The 20,573-nt window shown below is 50.6% G+C and overlaps 1 protein-coding gene across 7 annotated transcripts in view; it reads left to right on the top strand.

Annotated features, from left to right (window-relative positions):
* Positions 1-20,573, top strand: part of grin2bb (glutamate receptor, ionotropic, N-methyl D-aspartate 2B, genome duplicate b) — a 48,295-nt gene that overhangs the window by 19,527 nt on the left and 8,195 nt on the right. For all 7 annotated transcript variants that reach the window (XM_057035387.1, XM_057035389.1, XM_057035391.1 and 4 more), the window contains 11 exons: positions 6,601-6,744; positions 7,968-8,238; positions 8,736-8,928; positions 11,715-11,829; positions 11,973-12,178; positions 12,417-12,588; positions 13,460-13,613; positions 15,413-15,538; positions 16,039-16,268; positions 17,063-17,223; positions 18,557-18,744. In XM_057035387.1, the coding sequence (XP_056891367.1) occupies positions 6,601-6,744; positions 7,968-8,238; positions 8,736-8,928; positions 11,715-11,829; positions 11,973-12,178; positions 12,417-12,588; positions 13,460-13,613; positions 15,413-15,538; positions 16,039-16,268; positions 17,063-17,223; positions 18,557-18,744 (1,960 nt within the window). The remainder of the gene's footprint in view (positions 1-6,600; positions 6,745-7,967; positions 8,239-8,735; positions 8,929-11,714; positions 11,830-11,972; positions 12,179-12,416; positions 12,589-13,459; positions 13,614-15,412; positions 15,539-16,038; positions 16,269-17,062; positions 17,224-18,556; positions 18,745-20,573) is intronic.

Here is a 20,573-nt window from a genome sequence, read left to right as displayed (position 1 = left end):
ACACAGAGACAACGCTCCAGTTCCAGCTGATGATGAAAGGAGTGGCTGTTTGAGGGGACCGGGGCCACAGCCTAACCCCCCCCCCCCCCCCCCCCCCCATGGAGCTCAGGAGGAATCGCCTTCGCGTGTAGCTGCTAATATGCAGCCCTGACGTGTGAGAGAGTACGTTTCTATATTTGTGTGCATACGGTGCAGTAGAGTGTAAGTAGGGGATTTTTTTTCACACTAATGGTATCTTTAGCAAGATTGTTTCTATGGAAACCGAGTTGCCACGGAAACACTGCATGTCTGGTTGAATTAGAAATGTCTTCCCTTCCTTATCTGTGGGTCTCTCCTTCCCTTCAGTCTCAGTCCTCTGCCTTCAGACCTCCTCCCACTTTGACCAGCCAGCTGCTGCCAGTCCCCTGTTGAAGATGCTGTTGTCCTCCCAGGCCCTCAAGCCCAGATGGAAAGGAGGGTTTTTGGAGTTGAGGAGTTATTTTGAATAAAAAATAGAGAGAAAACTGCTGGTCTTGAGGGGGACAGAGAGAAGGATGGGATGCAAACAGTAAAAAAGGCACCAGGTGATAAAAGAGAACAGGAGAGAAGATTGATCTTTGCTGCGTATCTGTGCTGTCACACTGAAGTGAGTGGAGGATGAAAGGAAGAGAGGGAGGAAGAGAGGAAGAGAGGGAGGAAGAGAAAGGAAGAGAGGGGAGGAATCGACGGCAGAGAGTATCTAATAGATGAAGATCGAGGAAGAGATTTGCTAAGAGATTCATCGAGGGAAAGCCTAAGAACTTACCGATACGTTCTTTACTCTTAATCGCTTTTCGTCCTCTCCCTTCCTCTCTTTTCTTCCTCTCCCTTCCGCTCTTTTCTTCCTCTCTTCCTCTCTTTTCTTCTCCTCTCCCTTCTCTTTCTTTCTTCCTCTCTTCCTCTCCTTCTTTCTTCCTCTCCCTTCCTCTCTCTTCTTTCTTTCTTCCTCCTCCCTTCCTCTCTTTTCTTCCCTCCCTTCTCTCTTTTCTTCCTCTCCCTTCCTCTCTTTTCTTCCTTCCTCTCCCTTCCTCTTTCTTTCTTCCTCTCCCTTCCTCTCTTTTCTTCCTCTCCCTTCCTCTCTTTTCTTCCTCTCCCTTCCTCTCTTTTCTTCCTTCCTCTCCCTTCCTCTTTCTTTCTTCCTCTCCCTTCCTCTCTTTTCTTCCTCTCCCTTCCTCTCTTTTCTTCCTCTCCCTTCCTCTCTTTTCTTCCTCCTCTCCTTCCTCTCTTTCTTTCTTTCTTCCTCTCCCTTCCCCTCTTTTCTTCCCTCCCTTCCTCTCTTTTCTTCCTCTCCCTTCCTCTCTTTTCTTCCTCTCTTCCTCTCTTCTTCCTCTCTTCCTCTCTTCTTCCTCTCTTCCTCTCCTTCTTTCTTCCTCTCCCTCCTCTCTTTTCTTCCTTCCTCTCCTTCCTCTCCTTCCTCTCTTTTCTTCCTCTCCCTTCCTCTCTTTTCTTCCTCTCCCTTCCTCTCTTTTCTTCCTTCCTCTCCCTTCCTCTTTCTTTCTTCCTCTCCCTTCCTCTCTTTTTCTTCCTCTCCCTTCCTCTCTTTTCTTCCTTCCTCTCCTTCCTCTCTTTTCTTCCTCTCCCTTCCTCTCTTTCCTTCCTCTCCCTTCTCTCTTTTCTTCCTTCCTCTCCCTTCCTCTCTTTTCTTCCTCTCCCTTCCTCTCTTTTCTTCCTCTCCCTTCCTCTCTTTTCTTCCTTCCTCTCCCTTCCTCTCTTTTCTTCCTCTCTTCCTCTCTTTTCTTCCTCTCCCTCCTCTCTTTTCTTCCTCTCTTCCTCTCTTCTTCCTCTCTTCCTCTCTTTTCTTCCTTCCTCTCCTTCCTCTCCTTCTTTCTTCCTCTCCCTTCTCTCTTTTCTTCCTCTCTTCCTCTCCTTCTTTCTTCCTCTCCCTTCTCTCTTTTCTTCCTCTCCTTCCTCTCTTTTCTCCTCTCCCTTCCTCTCTTTTCTTCCTCTCCCTTCCTCTCTTTTCTTCCTTCCTCTCCCTTCCCCTCTTTTCTTCCTCTCCTTCCTCTCTTTTCTTCCTCTCCCTTCCTCTCTTTTCTTCCTCTCTTCCTCTCTTTTCTTCCTCTCTTCCTCTCTGTCTTCCTCTCTTCCTCTCCTTCTTTCTTCCTCTCCCTTCCTCTCTCTTCTTTCTTTCTTCCTCTCCTTCCTGAGAGGGGAGGATAGAGAGCAACAGATAGAGAGCAAAGGCGACAGTGACGGAGGAGATCACACTCATTCCCGGGTGTAGATGAATGCTGAACATTGGAGGAAGAACGGGTGGGGGGGGGGGGGGTGAACGGGGGGGGGGGTGAACGGGGGGGTGAACGGGGGGGGGGGGGGGGGGGGTGAACGGGGGGGGGGGTGAACGGGGGGGCGGGGGAGGGGGGGGGGGACGCTGCACTTGACTCCTTTCTGCTCTCCTGCTCCGGGGCTCGTCAGACAGAGAAGACGGGGAGCAGCGCGACAGTTTGGACGCATGTGAAGATTGAAAATCAGCCAGAAAATAATCAATATTTTATTTAGGGCCAAATACAAATGGTGTCAGTTCCAGAATTTATCTGTAGAAAATCCCAAAAATGGTCATAAAGCCTCATATGATGGGCTTTAAACCCTCCTAATGTCTAAATTAAAGACGTGGAAGCTTTTTTTTATACTTATGACCATTATTTTCTGCAAATAAGAGTGATCAGCATAAAGTTGTCAGTGGTTTCTAGAATAAAAATGCTGATTTTACTCGAGTGTTTACCTGTAAATAGCAAAAACAAGTGACCATCGCGCAGGCGTCTCCTTATTCTGTTGTGTTCCTCTGATATTCTTCACCTTGTTCGTGTCATTAAAACTTGATCCAAGGCCTTTTAGAGACACCATGAGAGGGAAAACAGAGGAAACGAGTTTATTTCAACCAAAGTAACGGTGAGTCAGGTTAGTCATGTGACCACGACGTCGGCGTAAAACGCTGCTGTCACAGCTGTATATCGAAATGCTTCACGTCATTTTTCTGGGGAGGGAGGGATGTGTGTAGGACTGGTGGAGACAGCCACACACTCCTGATCCAAACTGTTCACTGACGGATGGTTTCAGACGTCACGCTTAAGCTTCAGGTCGGTTTCCCCAGTGGTGCAGATGTGACCACAGCTGGCACTCCTGAAGCACCAGTGGGCTCCTCTCATGTGGAATAAAAGCCCCCCTCATTCCTCTAACTGCACCACACGCCGCTGACATATGATCAGCAAGTAGCCACGGCGTGTGCGTGCCTGGAGGGGGGCTCTGGAGAAACCTGGATCCTGTCAGAGGGGCTCTGGAGAAACCTGGATCCTGTCAGAGGGCCTCTGGAGAAACCCGGATCCTGTCAGAGGGGCTCTGGAGAAACCCGATCCTGTCAGAGGGGCTCTGGAGAAACCCGGATCCTGTCAGAGGGGCTCTGGAGAAACCCGGATCCTGTCAGAGGGGCTCTGGAGAAACCCGGATCCTGTCAGAGGGGCTCTGGAGAAACCTGGATCCTGTCAGAGGGGCTCTGGAGAAACCCGGATCCTGTCAGAGGGGTTCTGGAGAAACCCGGATCCTGTCAGAGGGGCTCTGGAGAAACCGGATCCTGTCAGAGGGCCACACCAACCGTAGCTGGGACCTAATTCTGCTCAACTTTCTCCATTTTAAAATGCTGTAGATGATGTATTTTGAATAGCTGGAGCTGGTCATCGGAAGAATAAAACTACTCAATATATTTTTATCAGGTTCTGTGAAATTGTGGTTTATAAGTCAAATTAGAGGGACGAGAACACTCACTGGAGCGGTGCGATTTACTGGTGGAACGAGTGATGCCGGGTACAACAAGCACCGGATTTTCCCTCTTCACTGGGAATAAACCAGTCTGTTCTGGTTGAAAAGGGCCTTGAAAACTGCCCCTGCTCCGGGATCTCCGGTCTAGACACGACATTCCTGCCTCCGGCCTCCAAAAGTGCAACAAATTGTGATCGTTGATGCTTTTGCTGTGATGGAGTTAGCGGCTTCAGCTCCAGCACCAACCACACGGCTCATCTCAACACCCTTCCACAACCATCTGTTGTCACCCCTGCTGGCTCGTCCCGGGTCAGCCATCACCAGTGCCCCCCCCCCCCCCCCCCCCTGCTGGCTCGTCCCGGTCAGCCATCACCAGTGCCCCCCCCCCCCCCGCTCCGGTCTGCAGTGACCCCCCAGAGGAGCTGGGCCGGTCAGCTCTCATCCGGCCAGAGAGAAACACTCAAATCTGCTCAGTTCTTCAGCTGAAGCTCCAAGTTTCTCACTGCAGTGCGTCAGCAGAGAGATTCGCTCTCCAACTCGCCCTTTTCTCCAGGAATCGGAGCGACCGAGTCCAAAAGCACTCCTTCGTAAACGCTCCCTCAGAAAACTCTCAACTTTTTCTGGCCATGTTGTGAGAAATGACTTATCCTGACGGCTCCATCTCCGGGGGTGTGAAGTTTGTTGGAAGAGTCCTTGTGTTTGCAGCTCTGCTAGCATCGTGCTAGCATCATGCTAGCATCGCTAGCATCAGACCTCCTCACATTCCTGTATTTATCCTCGTGCTCGTTGTGGCGATTCAACGACTTTACACGACTTTACCTTTCATTTCTGTAAAGAATCACTCATCAGGCATTCCCGACCAACCTTTCCTAGCCTGAGCTGACGTCCATTTGTTCCGTTTCTGCCAAAACAACGAGATGAAATAATCATTTGGTTGAACTGGAATTGTGAGTCGAACTGGGAGTATTTTTCCAGTTTGTTTTCCAAGTCTTAGTCAGCAGGTGGGGACGAAGTGGGAGAATTTTCCTCATGAGGCAACAACCTCTTGGAGCTCTGCATCAGCCAGGAAGAACGTCGTTAGTATCATCAAAAATCCCTTTTCTCATGTCTTCCTCACCCATAATAAAGCGTCATCAGCGTAACTCCCAGCTGCTGCGTAGCTGGATACCATCCCAACACTTCCCAACACTTCCCAACTCTTCCCAACTCTTCCCAACTCTTGCCAACACTTCCCAACTCTTGCCAACACTTCCCAACACTTCCCAACACTTCCCAACTCTTCCCAACTCATCCCAACACTTCCCAACACTTCCCAACTCTTCCCAACACTTCCCAACTCTTCCAACACTTCCCAACTCTTCCCAACACTTCCCAACTCTTGCCAACACTTCCCAACTCTTCCGAACACTTCCCAACTCTTCCAACTCATCCCAACACTTCCCAACTCTTCCCAAATCCTTTCCCAGATAACGGCAGCAGCAGAAATTCAACCAGAACATTTTGTGGACGTTAAATGAATCTGGGAAGTTCCTCTGAAGCAACATGACTGATAATTAAAACGCTGACAGTGAAGCTAATTAAGGATCTAATTAGAAATATGATGATTAAAACTGTTGGGCGGAAACAGACCAGCAGCAGAGAGCAGGACGAGGATGTGGAGATAATGGGAATGCTGGGAATGCTGGGGGTGGGCAGTGAGGGTGGGGCCCAGTCTGATGTCTTCTAAAAGCTTTGTTAGAGTTGAAGTGGCAGTTTGAAGGTTCGGCCTGTTCTGGAGCCTGTTCTGGAGCCTGTTCTGGAGCCTGTTCTGGAGGCTGTTCTGGAGGCTGTTCTGGTTGTTCTGGTGGTTCTGGTCACATGTTCTGTACATCTTCATCATGTACTGCAGCTCATTAAACCTCCTGATGGGATTTATAATTCACTCGTGGCCACGGCCGACATCTCCGCTGTCAAAGTGCTGAATGAGGAAAAAAGGAGGTGAGATGGAGGTCAAGAGAAAAGACGGGAATAAAGTAAAGAAATGAAACGGGAATAACCAGGATACGAGAGAGAATTTGGAATGAGATGGTGATTAATTAATAAGTGTAATCGAAGAAAGGGGCTTAAATTGAGGATCACAATCCCGAGTTTGTCCACTGTGGACGGGGTGCGTCCACCTTCTGGCAGCCACAGAGGGGGACGATCCAGAACTATGTGTGTTCCGCTACGCGTCTCTGCTTTATATACAGACACGTTATCCATGCCTGTCCTCCGTGTCCGGGATAAAGTGTTGGAGAAGACCAGACGAGAGCTATTATTCCTATATGGCGCTAACACGCGGCTAACACTGAGTAGCTCTAGGATCCGCTGTGACAGGAAGGGTCCGGCCTGGCCCGGTGCTCCTGGAGGACAGGAAGGGTCCGGCCTGGCCCGGTGCTCCTGGAGGACAGGAAGGGTCCGGCCTGGCGTCCGGTGCTCCTGGAGGACAGGAAGGGTCCGGCCTGGTGTCCGGTGCTCCTGGAGGACAGGAAGGGTCCGGCCTGGCCCGGTGCTCCTGGAGGACAGGAAGGGTCCGGCCTGGCGTCCGGTGCTCCTGGAGGACAGGAAGGGTCCGGCCTGGCCCGGTGCTCCTGGAGGACAGGAAGGGTCCGGCCTGGTGTCCGGTGCTCCTGGAGGACAGGAAGGGTCCGGCCTGGCGTCCGGTGCTCCTGGAGGACAGGAAGGGTCCGGCCTGGCCCGGTGCTCCTGGAGGACAGGAAGGGTCCGGCCTGGCCCGGTGCCCTGGTCCTGGAGCGTGACCGTTCAGGCCTGGACCTGAGGGCCTGACTCCCTTTGCTCTGTGCTTCCCAGGATGATCACTCCATGTTTTTCCAGTTCGGGCCGTCCATCGAGCAGCAGGCGTCCGTCATGCTCAACATCATGGAGGAGTACGACTGGTACATCTTTTCCATCGTCACCACCTATTACCCCGGATACCAGGACTTCGTCAACAAGGTAAAGAAGCAGGCTAACCTGTCTGTCTGTCTGTCTGTCTGTCTGTCTGTCTGTCTGTATGGTGCTCTCTCCCTACCTTCCACCCTCCCTCCCTCCCTACCTTCATTCTATCAACCCTCCCCTCCTTCCTTCCTCCCTCCCTTCCTCCCTCCTTCCCTCCCTCCCTTCATTCTACCCTCCCGTCCTTCCTTCCTCCATCCATTCCTCCCTCGCTCCCCTTCCTCCCTCCTTCCCTCCCTCCTTCCCTCCTTCCCTCCTTCCCTCCCTTTCTCTCTCCCCCTTCCCTCCCTCCCTCCTCCCTCCTCCCTCCCTCCCTTCCTCCCTCCTTCCCTCCCTCCCTCCCTCCCCCTTCCTCCCTCCCTCCCTCCCTCCCTCCCTCCCTCCCTCCCTCCCTTCCTTGCTCCCTCCCTCCTCCCTTTCTTCCCTCCCTCCCTCCTTCCCTCCCTCCCTCCTTCTCCCTCCTCTCCTTTCTCCCTCCTTCCTTCCCTCCCTCCTTCTTCCCTTCCTCCCTCCCTGCCCTCCTTTCTCCTCTTCCTCCCTCCCTCCTCCTTCCTCCCTTCCTCCCTCCTCCTTCCTCCCTTCTCTCCTCCTTCCCTCTTCCCTCCCATCCCTTTCTCCCTCCCTCCCTTCCTCCTTTCTCCCTCCCTCCATCCCTCCTCCCTTTCTCCCTCCCTCCTTCCCTCCCTCCCTCCCTTCTCCCTCCTCTCCCTTTCTCCCTCCTTCCTTCCTCCCTCCTTCTTCCCTTCCTCCCTCCCTCCCTCTCTTCTCCCTTCCTCCCTCCCTCCTTCCTCCCTTCCTCCCTCCTCTTCCTCCCTTCCTCCTTCCTTCCCTCCCTCCCTCCCTTTCTCCCTCCCTCCCTCCCTCCCTTCCTCCTTTTCCTCCCTCCCTCCATCCCTCCTCCCTTTCTCCCTCCCTCCCTCCTTCCCTCCCTCCCTTTCTCCCTCCTCCCTTCCTTCTTTTCTCCCTCCCGTTTCTCCCTCCCTCCCTTCCTACCTCCCTCCTTCCTTCCCTCCCTCCCTCCTTCCTCCCTTCCTCCCTCCCTTCCTCCCTCCCTCCCTCCCTTTCTCCCTCCCTCCCTCCCTCCCTCCCTTCCTCCCTCCCTTCCTCCCTTCCTCCCTTCCTCCCTCCTGCCTGTATCTCTGGCGCCCCCGGTGGCTCACCTTTGTACTGCACGTGTGTGTTATATATTTCTGTAGGAGGTCACGTCTTCTTCTCTTGTTCAGGTCCGCAGCACCATTGACAACAGCTTTGTAGGCTGGGAGTTAGAAGAAGTCCTCCTACTCGATATGTCGGTGGATGATGGAGACTCCAAGATCCAGAACCAGCTGAAGAAACTGCAGAGTCCGGTGATCCTGCTGTACAGCACGAAGGAGGAGGCCAGCACCATCTTTGAAGTGGCTCATTCAGTCGGCCTCACCGGCTATGGCTTCACCTGGATCGTGCCCTCACTGGTGGCAGGAGATGCCGACCACGTGCCAGCTGTCTTCCCCACAGGTAGCACCAGAGGCTGCTCCAATCCCTCCCTGAAGGAGGTTTTGAACCCAGGGAACTGGGTAGTTTGGAGTTCCTGAGCTTCAGCTGGACTTCCTGCTGTTGCTCTGACACTCTTGGTCACATCTTCACTTTCCTCCTCTTTTCTACTGTTGTCTAGTTTTGTACTATATACCTGCTTATTTATTATTTATTGTTTTGGAGCACTTTGATCAGCCAGTTTGTCGTTGCTGTTGCAATAAAAATACTGTGTTATTTTGTGGCGATCTAAATGGCTCAGCAACGTGGTTGGGTCCACAACAGGGTCCACGTGGGGCTTGAACCCTTATTTATTTTATAGGATTTCATTGAGACACGTTGTTCCGTGACTGTTCCACGGCACCGACTGTGCATCAGAACCCATGAAGCTCTTGGTTCTGACTCTTCATTGCTCACAGACGTCCGTCTCTTGTCCTCCTTCCACCCCTCCGTCCTCCCTTCATCCCTCCCTCTTCTCTCAGGGCTGATCTCGGTGTCGTATGACGAGTGGGACTACAACATCGAGGCCAGGGTGCGTGACGCTGTGGCGGTCATCGCCACGGCGACGTCCACCATGATCCTGGACCGAGGACCGCACACCCTGCTGAAGTCCAGCTGCCTGGGGACCCCGGACAAAAAGAGCGCCACCAGCGGACACTCCAAGGAGATTCTGAAGTGAGTGGGGGGGGGGGGGGGTGCAGGGTCGGGGGATGGGACAGAACGTACTCACCTGTACTCACCTGTACAGTGGCGGCTCTTTGGTCTCTGTACATCAAAGCTCCCAGAAACTGGAGCCAAACTGTCCAAATCCCCACAAGGTGTTCCAGCCAGGTGGTGGGCAGAACCGGGCCTGCCACTGTTAATGGCGCTACCTGTGACCCCTGACCTGTGACCCCTGACCCGTGACCCCTGACCCTTCCTCAGCCAAAGATCTGAGGAGATCAGATTTGGGACTTTTGGGGTTTTTCAAAATTTTGAACTCGTGTCAGGTGTGTGCACGTGTTCATGCACACCCCTGAGGTGCTGCCGTGCACGTGTTCATGCACACCCCTGAGGTGCTGCCGTGCACGTGTTCATGCACACCCCTGGGGTGCTGCCGTGCACGTGTTCATGCACACCCCTGGGGTGCTGCCGTGCACGTGTTCATGCACACCCCTGGGGTGGCCTTTCACTTCCTACCAGCTCTGTTTTAGACACCAGTGCTGAGGTGGAGAGTTTAGATCAGTGTGTTATGGTGGTGAGCAGAGAAGCTTGGACCAGAACACACACACACACACACACACACACACACACACACACACACACACACGTCCTCTAGAGGGGGCTGTGCTGTGGATACGATCACCTGCAGCAGGTGGTGTGACTGAGGCCTCAGGGGCTGATTGTGTGGCTCATCTAGGCTGCTGTGATTATATCAATGATCTGATGTGATCTGGTCTATGTCAGTGATCTGATGTGACCTGGTCTATGTCAGTGATCTGATGTGATCTGGTCTATGTCAGTGATCTGATGTGATCTGGTCTATATCAGTGATCTGATGTGACCTGGTCTATATCAGTGATCTTGTGATGTGATCATTGACCTTTGCTGCTCCACTCACACGTGTTCAGGGCTCCTGTAGCAGCATTAAATCACAGATGATAAAACTGTCTAATGAACCCTGGAATTCTTCATTGGAACTTAATCAGACTTTTTTAATTGTACTTTAGGGCGCGCAGAGGACAACTGCTCTATTTTTAGGAGAAATAGGTTAGAAATGCCCACACTGCTGCTGTTAGCATGTTGTGTCGTTCATTTATCCAATCGTACACAACGGTTCGATCTCTTCCTTTTTAACTCTGTTTTGCAGGAGCATATATATACGTCTATATGAGCATATATAGACATCTATATGAGCATATATATACGTCTATATGAGCATATATAGACATATATGTCTTTACCTGGTTATTACCTGGTTAAAGGAAGCTAGCTTGTGGCGTCCTCACCCTCCACTCTTCTTCATTTATCATTCTAAATACACTCGTGCTCTCAACGCCAGGCAGCTGCTAGACATGAGATCATTTGATCGACCAGACATGATCACATGATCACCATTATAAATTATAATGGTGCTGATTATAAATCAGAACGACTTTGCAGCGACGGCCTGCAGACGTTGTGCATCACACCCCCGGACTCCTCATGGGTGTGGACCTTAATTGTCCCTGTTTATTAGCATTATTCGTACGTGTGTGTGTGTCTTCCTGAGCATTATTCATGGGTCCAGGTCTCAGCGAGTGTGTTGACAGCTTCTCTTAAAACCTGCTTAATGTACAGAAGATGAATGAGGAGATTCTGCTCAGCTCGGACAGTCGGGAAAACACTGGATGAAATATTCCGCGTCTCCGGATTTCTCCTTAACCTGTCTCGGGTGAGACGACTGTTTCCATGGCAACACAGCTGATTGTAAAATTGCTAAGGTTGTGGGTGCCATGGCAACACAATATATCACATTATATTGAGAACCTTCTTGTGATATTGCGTTGTTGTGCCCATGCACGGCTCTTTTCACGGGTCCACGTGTCAGCCGAGACGGCCGGGTCTCGTCCTTGGACTCGTCCTTGGTCTCGTCCTTGGACTCGTCCTTGGTCTCGTCCTTGGTCTCGTCCTTGGACTCGTCCTTGGTCTCGTCCTTGGACTCGTCCTTGGTCTCGTCCTTGGACTCGTCCTTGGTCTCGTCCTTGGTCTCGTCCTTTGTCTCGTCCTTGGACTCGTCCTTGGTCTCGTCCTTGGACTCGTCCTTGGTCTCGTCCTTGGTCTCGTCCTTGGACTCGTCCTTGGTCTCGTCCTTGGACTCGTCCTTGGTCTCGTCCTTGGTCTCGTCCTTGGTCTCGTCCTTGGACTCGTCCTTGGTCTCGTCCTTGGACTCGTCCTTGGACTCGTCCTTGGTCTCGTCCTTGGACTCGTCCTTGGTCTCGTCCTTGGACTCGTCCTTGGACTCGTCCTTGGTCTGCCTTGGTTGGTCCTTGGTTGATGCCTTTTAGCATCTGTACGGGCAGCTAACTGTGCCGCTAACCCCGAGCTAACGATAACGATAGAGGGGTGCACGTTGTGGGAGATGTTTGTGGTTAAATGTGTATTCCACCTCATTTAGAACTTCTGCTGCTTGTAGTTTTAACTGAAGTGTGAATATCAATAATATTATTTCTTTCCAGTGCAGTAATGTTCTACACTAGTATTTCATGTACAGGTCCCAGTTGGGATGTTTTGGCACTTGTGTTTCATGTTTCAAGGGTCCCCTGATCGCCACGTTGAAGCGCCACAGAATCTTCTTCATATCTGTGTTTTTATGGTTTATTTCCTCTGTTAAAGCGTTAGATGGAAGCAGTGTTTGGGTCGCGGTACCGTTGCTCACTGAAGACAAATGGCGTGTGGTTGGGTGTCGTCAGCGCTGAACTTGTGACTGTTTTTGTTTTCAGGTACGTTATGAACGTGACTTTTGAAGGCAGAAATCTTTCATTCAGTGAAAAAGGCCACCAGATGTTCCCCAAGCTGGTCATCATTCTGCTTGACAAGGACAGGCAGTGGGACAGGGTGAATATCTCCATCACAGCCTCCTCCCTTCCTCGCGCCTCGTTTTCCGCCTGTAGTCCGTCTGCCATTGTTTTTCCTGCCTTTTGAAGTGTCTATTACTGCAGCGCCGCATCGCCCGGCTGTCCTCCCACTCTCTCACGCAGGTCGGCAAGTGGGAGAGAGGTTCCTTAACGATGAGGTTCCACGTGTGGCCTCGATTTGAGCTCTACTCGGGAGCGGAGGAGAGGGACGACCACCTGTCCATCGTGACGCTGGAGGAGGCGCCGTTTGTCATCGTGGAGGATGTGGACCCCCTCAGCGGCACCTGCATGCGGAACACGGTTCCCTGCCGCAAGCAGCTTAAACTCAGGTGAGGATCCCAACTGGTCCTATTTCACGGAGCGCCGTAGGTCCGTTTTAATGAGAGCTTCCAGCAGCAGCTCCTGCAGCTTATTTAACGACTGCTTTCATAACCAAGCTGCTTCGGCCTCACTGCTGAGTTCACATGCTGTTTGTTTAGACTGCTGGAAGCTCAGAAGCACATCTTTGGAAGGATTGCTCTCAATAATCGATGCCTTCACCCCTCCCACTCTTGTGCCACCTGTCAGTAATCACACAGGGGATTCAGGGATTTACATCAAGCGCTGTTGCAAAGGTTTCTGCATCGACATCCTGAAGAAAATTGCCAAGAGTGTAAAATTCACCTATGATCTCTATTTGGTCACCAATGGAAAACACGGCAAGAAGATTAACGGGACATGGAATGGTATGGTCGGAGAGGTGAGGACCTTTAAAACTGTCACATGACGGTCTGTTGCTTGTCACATGACACACACCATGTCCACAGCTGTATCTATCTGACCGTCTTTCTGAGCTGCTTTAGCAGTGAATTCACCCCTAATTAATCTCATCCTATCAATTCCAAGCAGTTCTGTAACAATGTCCAACAATTAAACAGTTTTAAGACTTGAACAACACCTGGGGAGGAATAATAACAACAGGTCAAAAAGGAGGGAAATGTGTGTCAAACATGTGTGATGTAGTGGCGCCGCTCAGTAGCTGAACATTAACAGGAGAGTTGACAGCTGCAGGTCACTTACAGGAGCAAAATTATTAAATAAAAGCCAGCAGGACGGCGCCAGGAGCTGCTCGTTCTGGTCTGGGGGGGCTTGGGTGGGCACCAAACCCTAAATTCTGACCCCAGAAGGGCGCGAGGAGTCAAGGAAAAGGGAAAGAGCTGCACTGCTCATGCGTGGATGCACGAGCTGATGGCCTGCAGCGCTGAGGCGAGCAGCTAATGAGTCAATATGAAGGGAGAACGTTTCTTTTGCTTCCTGCCTTATTACTGCAGTCTGTCGGGTCCTATTTATGCACATGGCCAAAGGTGCCAGAAACGCCGGACTAAATAATTACAGCAAAGCTGAGAGCGAAGGTGTTTGGTGGGAAGTCAGATATTCGGTGCACGAATCCTCCTGGAACTGTTCAGCTGAAATCTTAAACACTTGGCAGAAGAAAACGCGATAACGACGTCTTTCTATTTAGATCCTTTCCTTTCTCCCCATTCATCATAATATTCAGCACTGTTATAATACAGCATCAGCGCTGGCTGTCGGTGACTCCCCCCCTCTGTGCGTCTGCTGTTGACCCGCAGGTCGTCACAAAGAAAGCCCTCATGGCGGTGGGCTCGCTCACCATTAACGAGGAGAGGTCAGAGGTCATTGACTTCTCCGTGCCGTTCATTGAAACGGGGATCAGCGTCATGGTGTCTCGTAGTAACGGAACCGTGTCCCCCTCTGCTTTTCTTGGTAAGAGCTCCGTGGCGCGCACACACACACACACACACACACACACACACACACACACACACACACACACACACCATAAAGTTGCTTTATTTTGGTACACGTGTTCTCTTCCATGAGTCAGAGAAGGCTTTGTCTAGCTTTGCTCATCTGCTCTAATCCAAAGCTCTCAAATCCCAAACTGCTTTATCAGGCATTAGCAACATCCACCCTTTAAAGTCAATAAATTCCTGCCATTTCTGAGTCAAACTCACACCCCCACATTAAAAACGGAGGAATGAAATGGTAGAAATAATGATTTTTCACCAATATGAGCTCCTGGAGCAGGAACAGGAGTAGATAGAAGGAAGGGAAGCTCATCACGAGCAACTTGGCCTGATGTCATATTTCAGAAGGGAGAAAACAGCAACAGCCACACGGAGAAAAGTTGCTGCTGACTCGCTGATCGGTCTGAGGCGAAATGGCTCTTCTGCCATTAACATGGTTACAAACACCAGACCTGTTTTAAATGAAGGCTTAACGGTGCTTTTACAGACGTCCTTTGTTTTTAAAGTCAAAACTCTGATGAGCTGGAATCGAGCGGACAAGCAACCAGGAGCAAAGGGGTCTCCTCTAAATCCGTTCTGTTTCCTCGCTCCCTTCCTAAGAGGATGCTCACGAAGCCTTCAGATGGGTCCTGCTGTGAGTTCTGAGCTGCCCTCCTCACCTGGTGGCTCCTAAAAAAGAGATTTGGTTCTCATTCATCAAAGCTGAGCAGTTTGTGTTTAAACTGAATCAGGCGTTGATCCACGTTTAGTAGCTCAGGTCTGTCACCACGGTGTGTAGCACCTGTGTACATGTAGCAACACATAGAAATAACGCTTGTCACTGTTGTAAATTACAGTTTTAATTCATGTTGCGCTCTCTTATGGAAATAACAAGCAGATGCCTTTAATCCGGTGATATAGGCAGATTAGAAATATAAGACATTTGGACATTTAGTGAGTTAAATAAAGTGGCAGCCGGTTCCAGATCCAGATTAGGTGGATGATTGGGAATTCTGCATCCCAACCTGCTGTGGGCTGTGATCGGGATCACTTTTTAAACATGTCAGACAGCTCTACATTCCCACAGCTCCCAGGGGTTTAGATTAGGCTCTATCAGTTACACAGTAGAACACGGCTGCTTCCACATTTCTGCTATAATCTGGAGAGAAAATGGCCCAAATTGTTTGGGACTGTTGGACCTGGACTAAATGGACCACTAAGGTATGTGTGCTTCTTCAGAATGTGGACTATTGTCCAACATTTCTTAGCTCTCCATCAGGGGTCTCCTTCTCCGTCAGGGAGGATTCCTGACCAGGAGCTCTCCCCAATCATTCCTGCTTGCTCGTCTCTGTGGGACAGTGTGGACAGTGTGGACAGTGTCCTCCTCCTCTGGCTGATTAACTCATCTTCCCTCTAAATAATCACAATTTCCGTTCGTTCTCTCTCTGGTTTAGCTTGTGCTGTGACTGACAGGTAACCCGGAGCGTCGACGCCCACCTCCTTTTATGGTGCTCATTACCAATTCGTGGGCGGAGACATGTGCAAACAGCTGATTAGCGCGAGCGCGCTGTTGGTTTGGCGTTCATGATCCACCCACGTGTTTAGGATCAGATCCGAGGTTCCCCGACACAACACCCTTCATCACCCCCGTCAGTTCCCACCTCTTCTCTCCGACTCCGTGCACACACGATGGGGGGGGGCGGGAATGATGCCGGTGTAACTTGTTTGTCTCCTGTGCTCTCTGCTCCACCCCGTCCTGTCCTCTCCGTGCTGCAGAGCCCTTCAGTGCTGATGTCTGGGTGATGATGTTTGTGATGCTGCTCATCGTGTCGGCCGTGGCCGTGTTTGTCTTTGAGTACTTCAGCCCGGTGGGCTACAACCGCTGCCTGGCCGACGGGAGAGGTGAGGCAACACGCTGGTTTTCCCCCATTTCTTCTGTTCTCCTAATGAAGGCGGGCGTGTGCGCTTTAATCAGGAGGTTCCGTCAGGCCGGCGTCCACGCTGCCGCTCCAGCTGCAGCATAATTGCAGGCTGCCATCGCGGAGCAAACTCCCTGGTTTTCTCCCGTCTCTGACACAGCAACAGTAGCTAATGTTTCCATCCCGCTACGTGTCATAGTGCCAAAGCAGTAGGAGGAACAATCTTAGACTTTAAAAGCAGGTTGTCATGGCAGCCAGAGTAGTTGTGATGTGTAACACTTTTCTGCTGTCGTGTTATTATAACTGGTCTTGAGGGAGGAAGCACAAGTCATTACAACATGGCCTTTAATGACTGAGCCATCAATCCTCCCCTGCTCTGGTCTAATTCATCAGGTGTCCCTCACAGCAGCAGACATGCACACCTGTATCTCCCCACCTGTTCTCTCATTTCTCTTTTGTTTCTATCTTGCCTTTGTTTTCCAGAGCCCGGCGGTCCCTCCTTTACTATCGGTAAGGCCGTCTGGCTGCTCTGGGGTCTAGTTTTCAACAACTCCGTCCCTGTTCAGAATCCCAAAGGCACCACCAGTAAGATTATGGTGTCAGTGTGGGCCTTCTTCGCTGTCATCTTCCTGGCCTCCTACACTGCCAATCTGGCGGCTTTCATGATCCAGGAGGAGTATGTGGACCAGGTGTCGGGCCTGTCAGACAAAAAGGTGTGGATTGAGATAAGGTAAGGGGTTGTGGGGTGGCAGAGCAGCTGTGTGCAGAACACGTGAAGGAGCCTGGCGCCACCGACGATCCTCGACTGGGCTCAAATGAATCTCCTGGTTTTTGGCTAATGGCCCAGTTTGAAACTGTGTTAATTAAACCCTCGTGTAAGTTGTTCAATCATGAAATCAACAATCAGTGTCAGAGAAAAGACAACTGGAAGATGTCTTTAATTTTGATGGACGGATTATTCAAATGAAGCTCAGCAGGCGTTTGCTTCTACTTTGAGCCTCAAACCTCATTGGTTCATGTCTCATTATTTCAGACGCATGAAACCATGAGAGGACATCAGTTTAAAACTCACACACACAAACGGAGGATACGAATGTTTCAGTTAAAATGCTTAGTTAAAACTTAACTAACCCTAACCCAACTAACCCTGACCCTAACCCAACTGACCCTAACCCTGACCCTAACCCAACTAACCCTAACCCTGACCCTAACCCAACTAACCCTGACCCTAACCCAACTAACCCTAACCCTGACCCTAACCCAACTAACCCTAACCCTAACCCAACTAACCCTAACCCTGACCCTAACCCAACTAACCCTAACCCTGACCCTAACCCAACTAACCCTAACCCAACTAACACTAACCCTGACCCAACTAACCCTAACCCAACTAACCCTAACCCTGACCCTAACCCAACTAACCCTATGGTCCGTTCCTCTGCCCAGCTCCCTCCCTCTCTCTCTCTCTCCGGTCTCTCCATCATCTTCTGTCCTTCTCTCCCCACAGTTCCAGAAGCCGAATGAATTCTCGCCACCGTTCCGGTTCGGCACGGTGCCCAATGGGAGCACAGAGCGCAACATCCGCAACAACTACCGGGACATGCACACTTACATGACCAGCTTCCACCAGAAGAATGTCGAAGAAGCGCTCTACAGTCTGAAGAGCGGGTGAGGAGGAAGCCGACAGTGGGGGGGTTGAAAAGTGCCACCGCAGGGAGGAAAAAGGAGGAGTCGTGCAGCTGTGAGGTCCTGCGATGATGCAAGAGGGCTAAAAGCTGCTAAAGGACTCCACAGAGGAAGGAGCGTTGGGGGATGTGGGTGGGCAGCTGCCTGCTGCTGCTGGAGCCCACAATAGCAGCGCAGCATGTTCTTGCTGACACATTCTAATCTTCACTGTCTCAGCTCCTCTCCTAAACATTCCCATCAATCATCTCAATAACTGCCAGCGCAGAGCGGCGCCACACCTCTGCTGGCGGTTCGAGCCCATCGCACGCTGAAGAGGGAGCAGGAGTTGGTAGTTTGTTAAAGATGACGACTTTTATCCCAACTAATCCTCCAAAGTGACCTTTTCCTTTTTGATGTGTTGAGGTCGTGCGTAGCGTGAGATGACCTGGAGCGACTTGCCTGGCGGTGTTATGAGGAGTCGAGCTTCTGATGCTAAATCGGTGGATTCTCTGTAACAGAGACATTTCTAATGAATACAAGTGATGAATAGAGCAATCTGCCTCTTTCAGACCCTGGTGCGTCGTTAAGGCATTAGTTGTGTAATTATCCCTGCGTGCGCCGCTCTGGTCTGAGCCATCTGCAGCCTCTTCATCTTTTTACCTGCAGCCCTGGGGGCAACAATCCAGCGCTGACGTGATTAAGTCACCTGATCAATTGCTTCCTGTTAAACCTTCCTTCTCAAAGGTTTGGGTGCAGCCTTATTCATGTTTTGCTAAGGACGTTTTTTTCTATATGATGGTACCAGACGTCTGGTCTCCGATACCTGGTCAATACACACGTTTTTAGCATTAATAATGTGTGTATTGATGACAGGATTAGTCCTTTATCCAAGGCCGTCGACACTTGCTGGTTTCTTTTTAGTAATTGTTATTTTTACTATTAAGTCCTGATCATGTTTTTTTTTTTTTACAGTATTCCACGATTTTATTCTCCTTTTCAATAGAATCAATCTTCTTTCGATAATAGAAGAGTTCCTTAATTTGCCATATGCTGGCAGATGGTCGTATATATTTGGTGTCTTTGTTTCATTTACTCCTGGATTTCCTGTTTGATGAACTTCTGGATGAAGGTCTTAAGTAGAACATGTTGATGGTTGCTGGTAGAGGCAGGAAGAGTTGATGACACAGGACTTTTGTATGATCTTCTGACATTCAAGGTCATTTAAGGTCAATAGAAGAGTAGAATGAATCACAACTATTACTAACAAGGCTTTTTATGGTTCAGAACCAGCAGAAGTGGGCTTGATTGACGATACCTGGCTTCTGTCACCCTGCAGCAAACTGGACGCCTTCATCTACGATGCTGCAGTGCTGAATTACATGGCGGGCAGAGACGAGGGCTGCAAGCTGGTCACCATCGGGAGCGGCAAGGTGTTCGCCTCCACCGGCTACGGCATCGCGATCCAGAAAGACTCTGGCTGGAAGAGAGCCGTGGATCTGGCTATCCTCATGCTGTTTGGAGACGGTGAGCACGTGCAGAACCATTCAAACGATGTTTGGGCTGATGAAACGAACATCTGTCTGGTATTGGTCAGTGCTGACTGAAGAGGAAATCATCTCCCATTAGATGTTTGGTGTCTCTCTAACTAATCCTGAGGAGAGCCCAAAGCCTCAGACAGTTCAGGTTTATTCTGGCTACACGAGGTCAAGACAGATATTCAGTCTATCAGTAGTAGCAGCGCTATTATTACTATTATCACCAGAATTCTTTTCAGAAATTCTTGTAAACCAGAAGAAACCCAGATTATGAAAGAGGCATCCGTTTGGGAGTGCTGCTGGTATCAGGGCTGTGATTGTGATGGCGGTTCTTCATACCAGGAAACACCAAAGTCGCTCTGGCCCTTCATCATGTTGTGGATCAGAGGACATCATGTGTTCTCTAAGAGTGACTGCATGAACACGGAAAGAGGAAAGAGTCCTCACAGAGCTCTGAACTTCCCAACGAGGAGTCTTTGAACTTAAGAGTGATCGAGGAAGCGACTCAGAGCCAGAAGGTGTCTTCAAAGCTGCCCCCTATCAATAACATCGATTAGCTTATGAATGGACAGTAAATCAAAGAGATCATAGGAGTCACACGCGGCAACGCTCAAGAATCACAGCGGGGACACGGCGGACGCCCCCTCGGCTCGCCCTCGCTCCTCACGCGCCCCCTTAGCTGCTCTCTGAAGGCCCGAGATGCTCTTTATCTTACAAAGGTAAAATCCTAACAAAACGTTGGTGAGTCTGCTCGGACTATATCTATATCTAATTGGCTTTGTGGGTGTGTGTGTGTGTGTGGGTGTGGGTGTGTGTGTGTGGTGTGTGTGTGTGTGTGTGTGGTGTGTGCTGCAGAAGCTCCGCGTGTTTTGGGCTGGGGTGGAGCAGGCCTGTCGGCAAGCAGAAGATCAGGCCCGGAATGATCGGGAAAAATCGGGCACGAGGCACTGGACTTGTGTGTGTGTGTGTTCACGCGTGTGCACGTGTGTGTGTCAGGGGTGGATGCTGGGATCCAGTCCAGCACCAGTATAAAACATCCCCGGCCGTGTTGGGAAGCTCCAGAGGACGTTCTTCTGATTCTCATAGAACGATTCTGAATCTCTGAGTTGAGATTAAAGCTAAACCATCAGTCTTGTTAGTTATTCCTTTAATCTTTATACTAAATGATCAAAGGAAAATTGGGAATGCTATGATCAAATGCGTCTCAGCAGCATGTTGACACTTGCTGAGATGCCTTCAGAAGGTACCTCGGTTAGCGTTACACTTCCAGGGATGCGTCCACACCGCTCAGCTGTCGTGCGCATTGACACACACCCCTGACACACACATGTTGCCTTTGATGTGCGATCACTTTTTATTACCGTGTGTGACGGTGAAAGAGGTCAGCACAGACACAACCTTCACCTTGGATCACGTCGTTGGAGGCCACATCGATTCAGAGCTCAAGGCGAATCACGATCACTGACGTGCCAGTGTGCACCTGCATGTGTGTAGAAGGTGTGTCTGACCACGTGCGTGCTTGATTATGTTCCCTAAAGGTCAGACGACACATCTACTGACTGGAGACAAGCTCTCGTTCTGTCGCCAGGACAACGCATCCAGGACTTGCTCTTATTGTTTCCTGTCTGTCAGCACGTTTGTGACACGTTAAAATGAAGACGTGAACATGATCCAGGTCCACAGAGGAGGATGGAGCACGGGCTCAAAGCAGGAACAGGGTCAAAAGAATGTGGGAATGGTTGGAAGGAGGCTCAGGACTGAGTCCATCCTGCCAAACTAAATCAATCGGATTAACTGGCCAGTTTAGTTTCCTCTCGT

This window comes from Takifugu flavidus, chromosome 6, assembly GCF_003711565.1.
Source record: "Takifugu flavidus isolate HTHZ2018 chromosome 6, ASM371156v2, whole genome shotgun sequence".
Lineage (NCBI taxonomy): Eukaryota > Metazoa > Chordata > Actinopteri > Tetraodontiformes > Tetraodontidae > Takifugu > Takifugu flavidus.
Note: the sequence above shows the minus strand (reverse complement) of the source record. Positions and strands in the feature narration are given on the sequence as shown.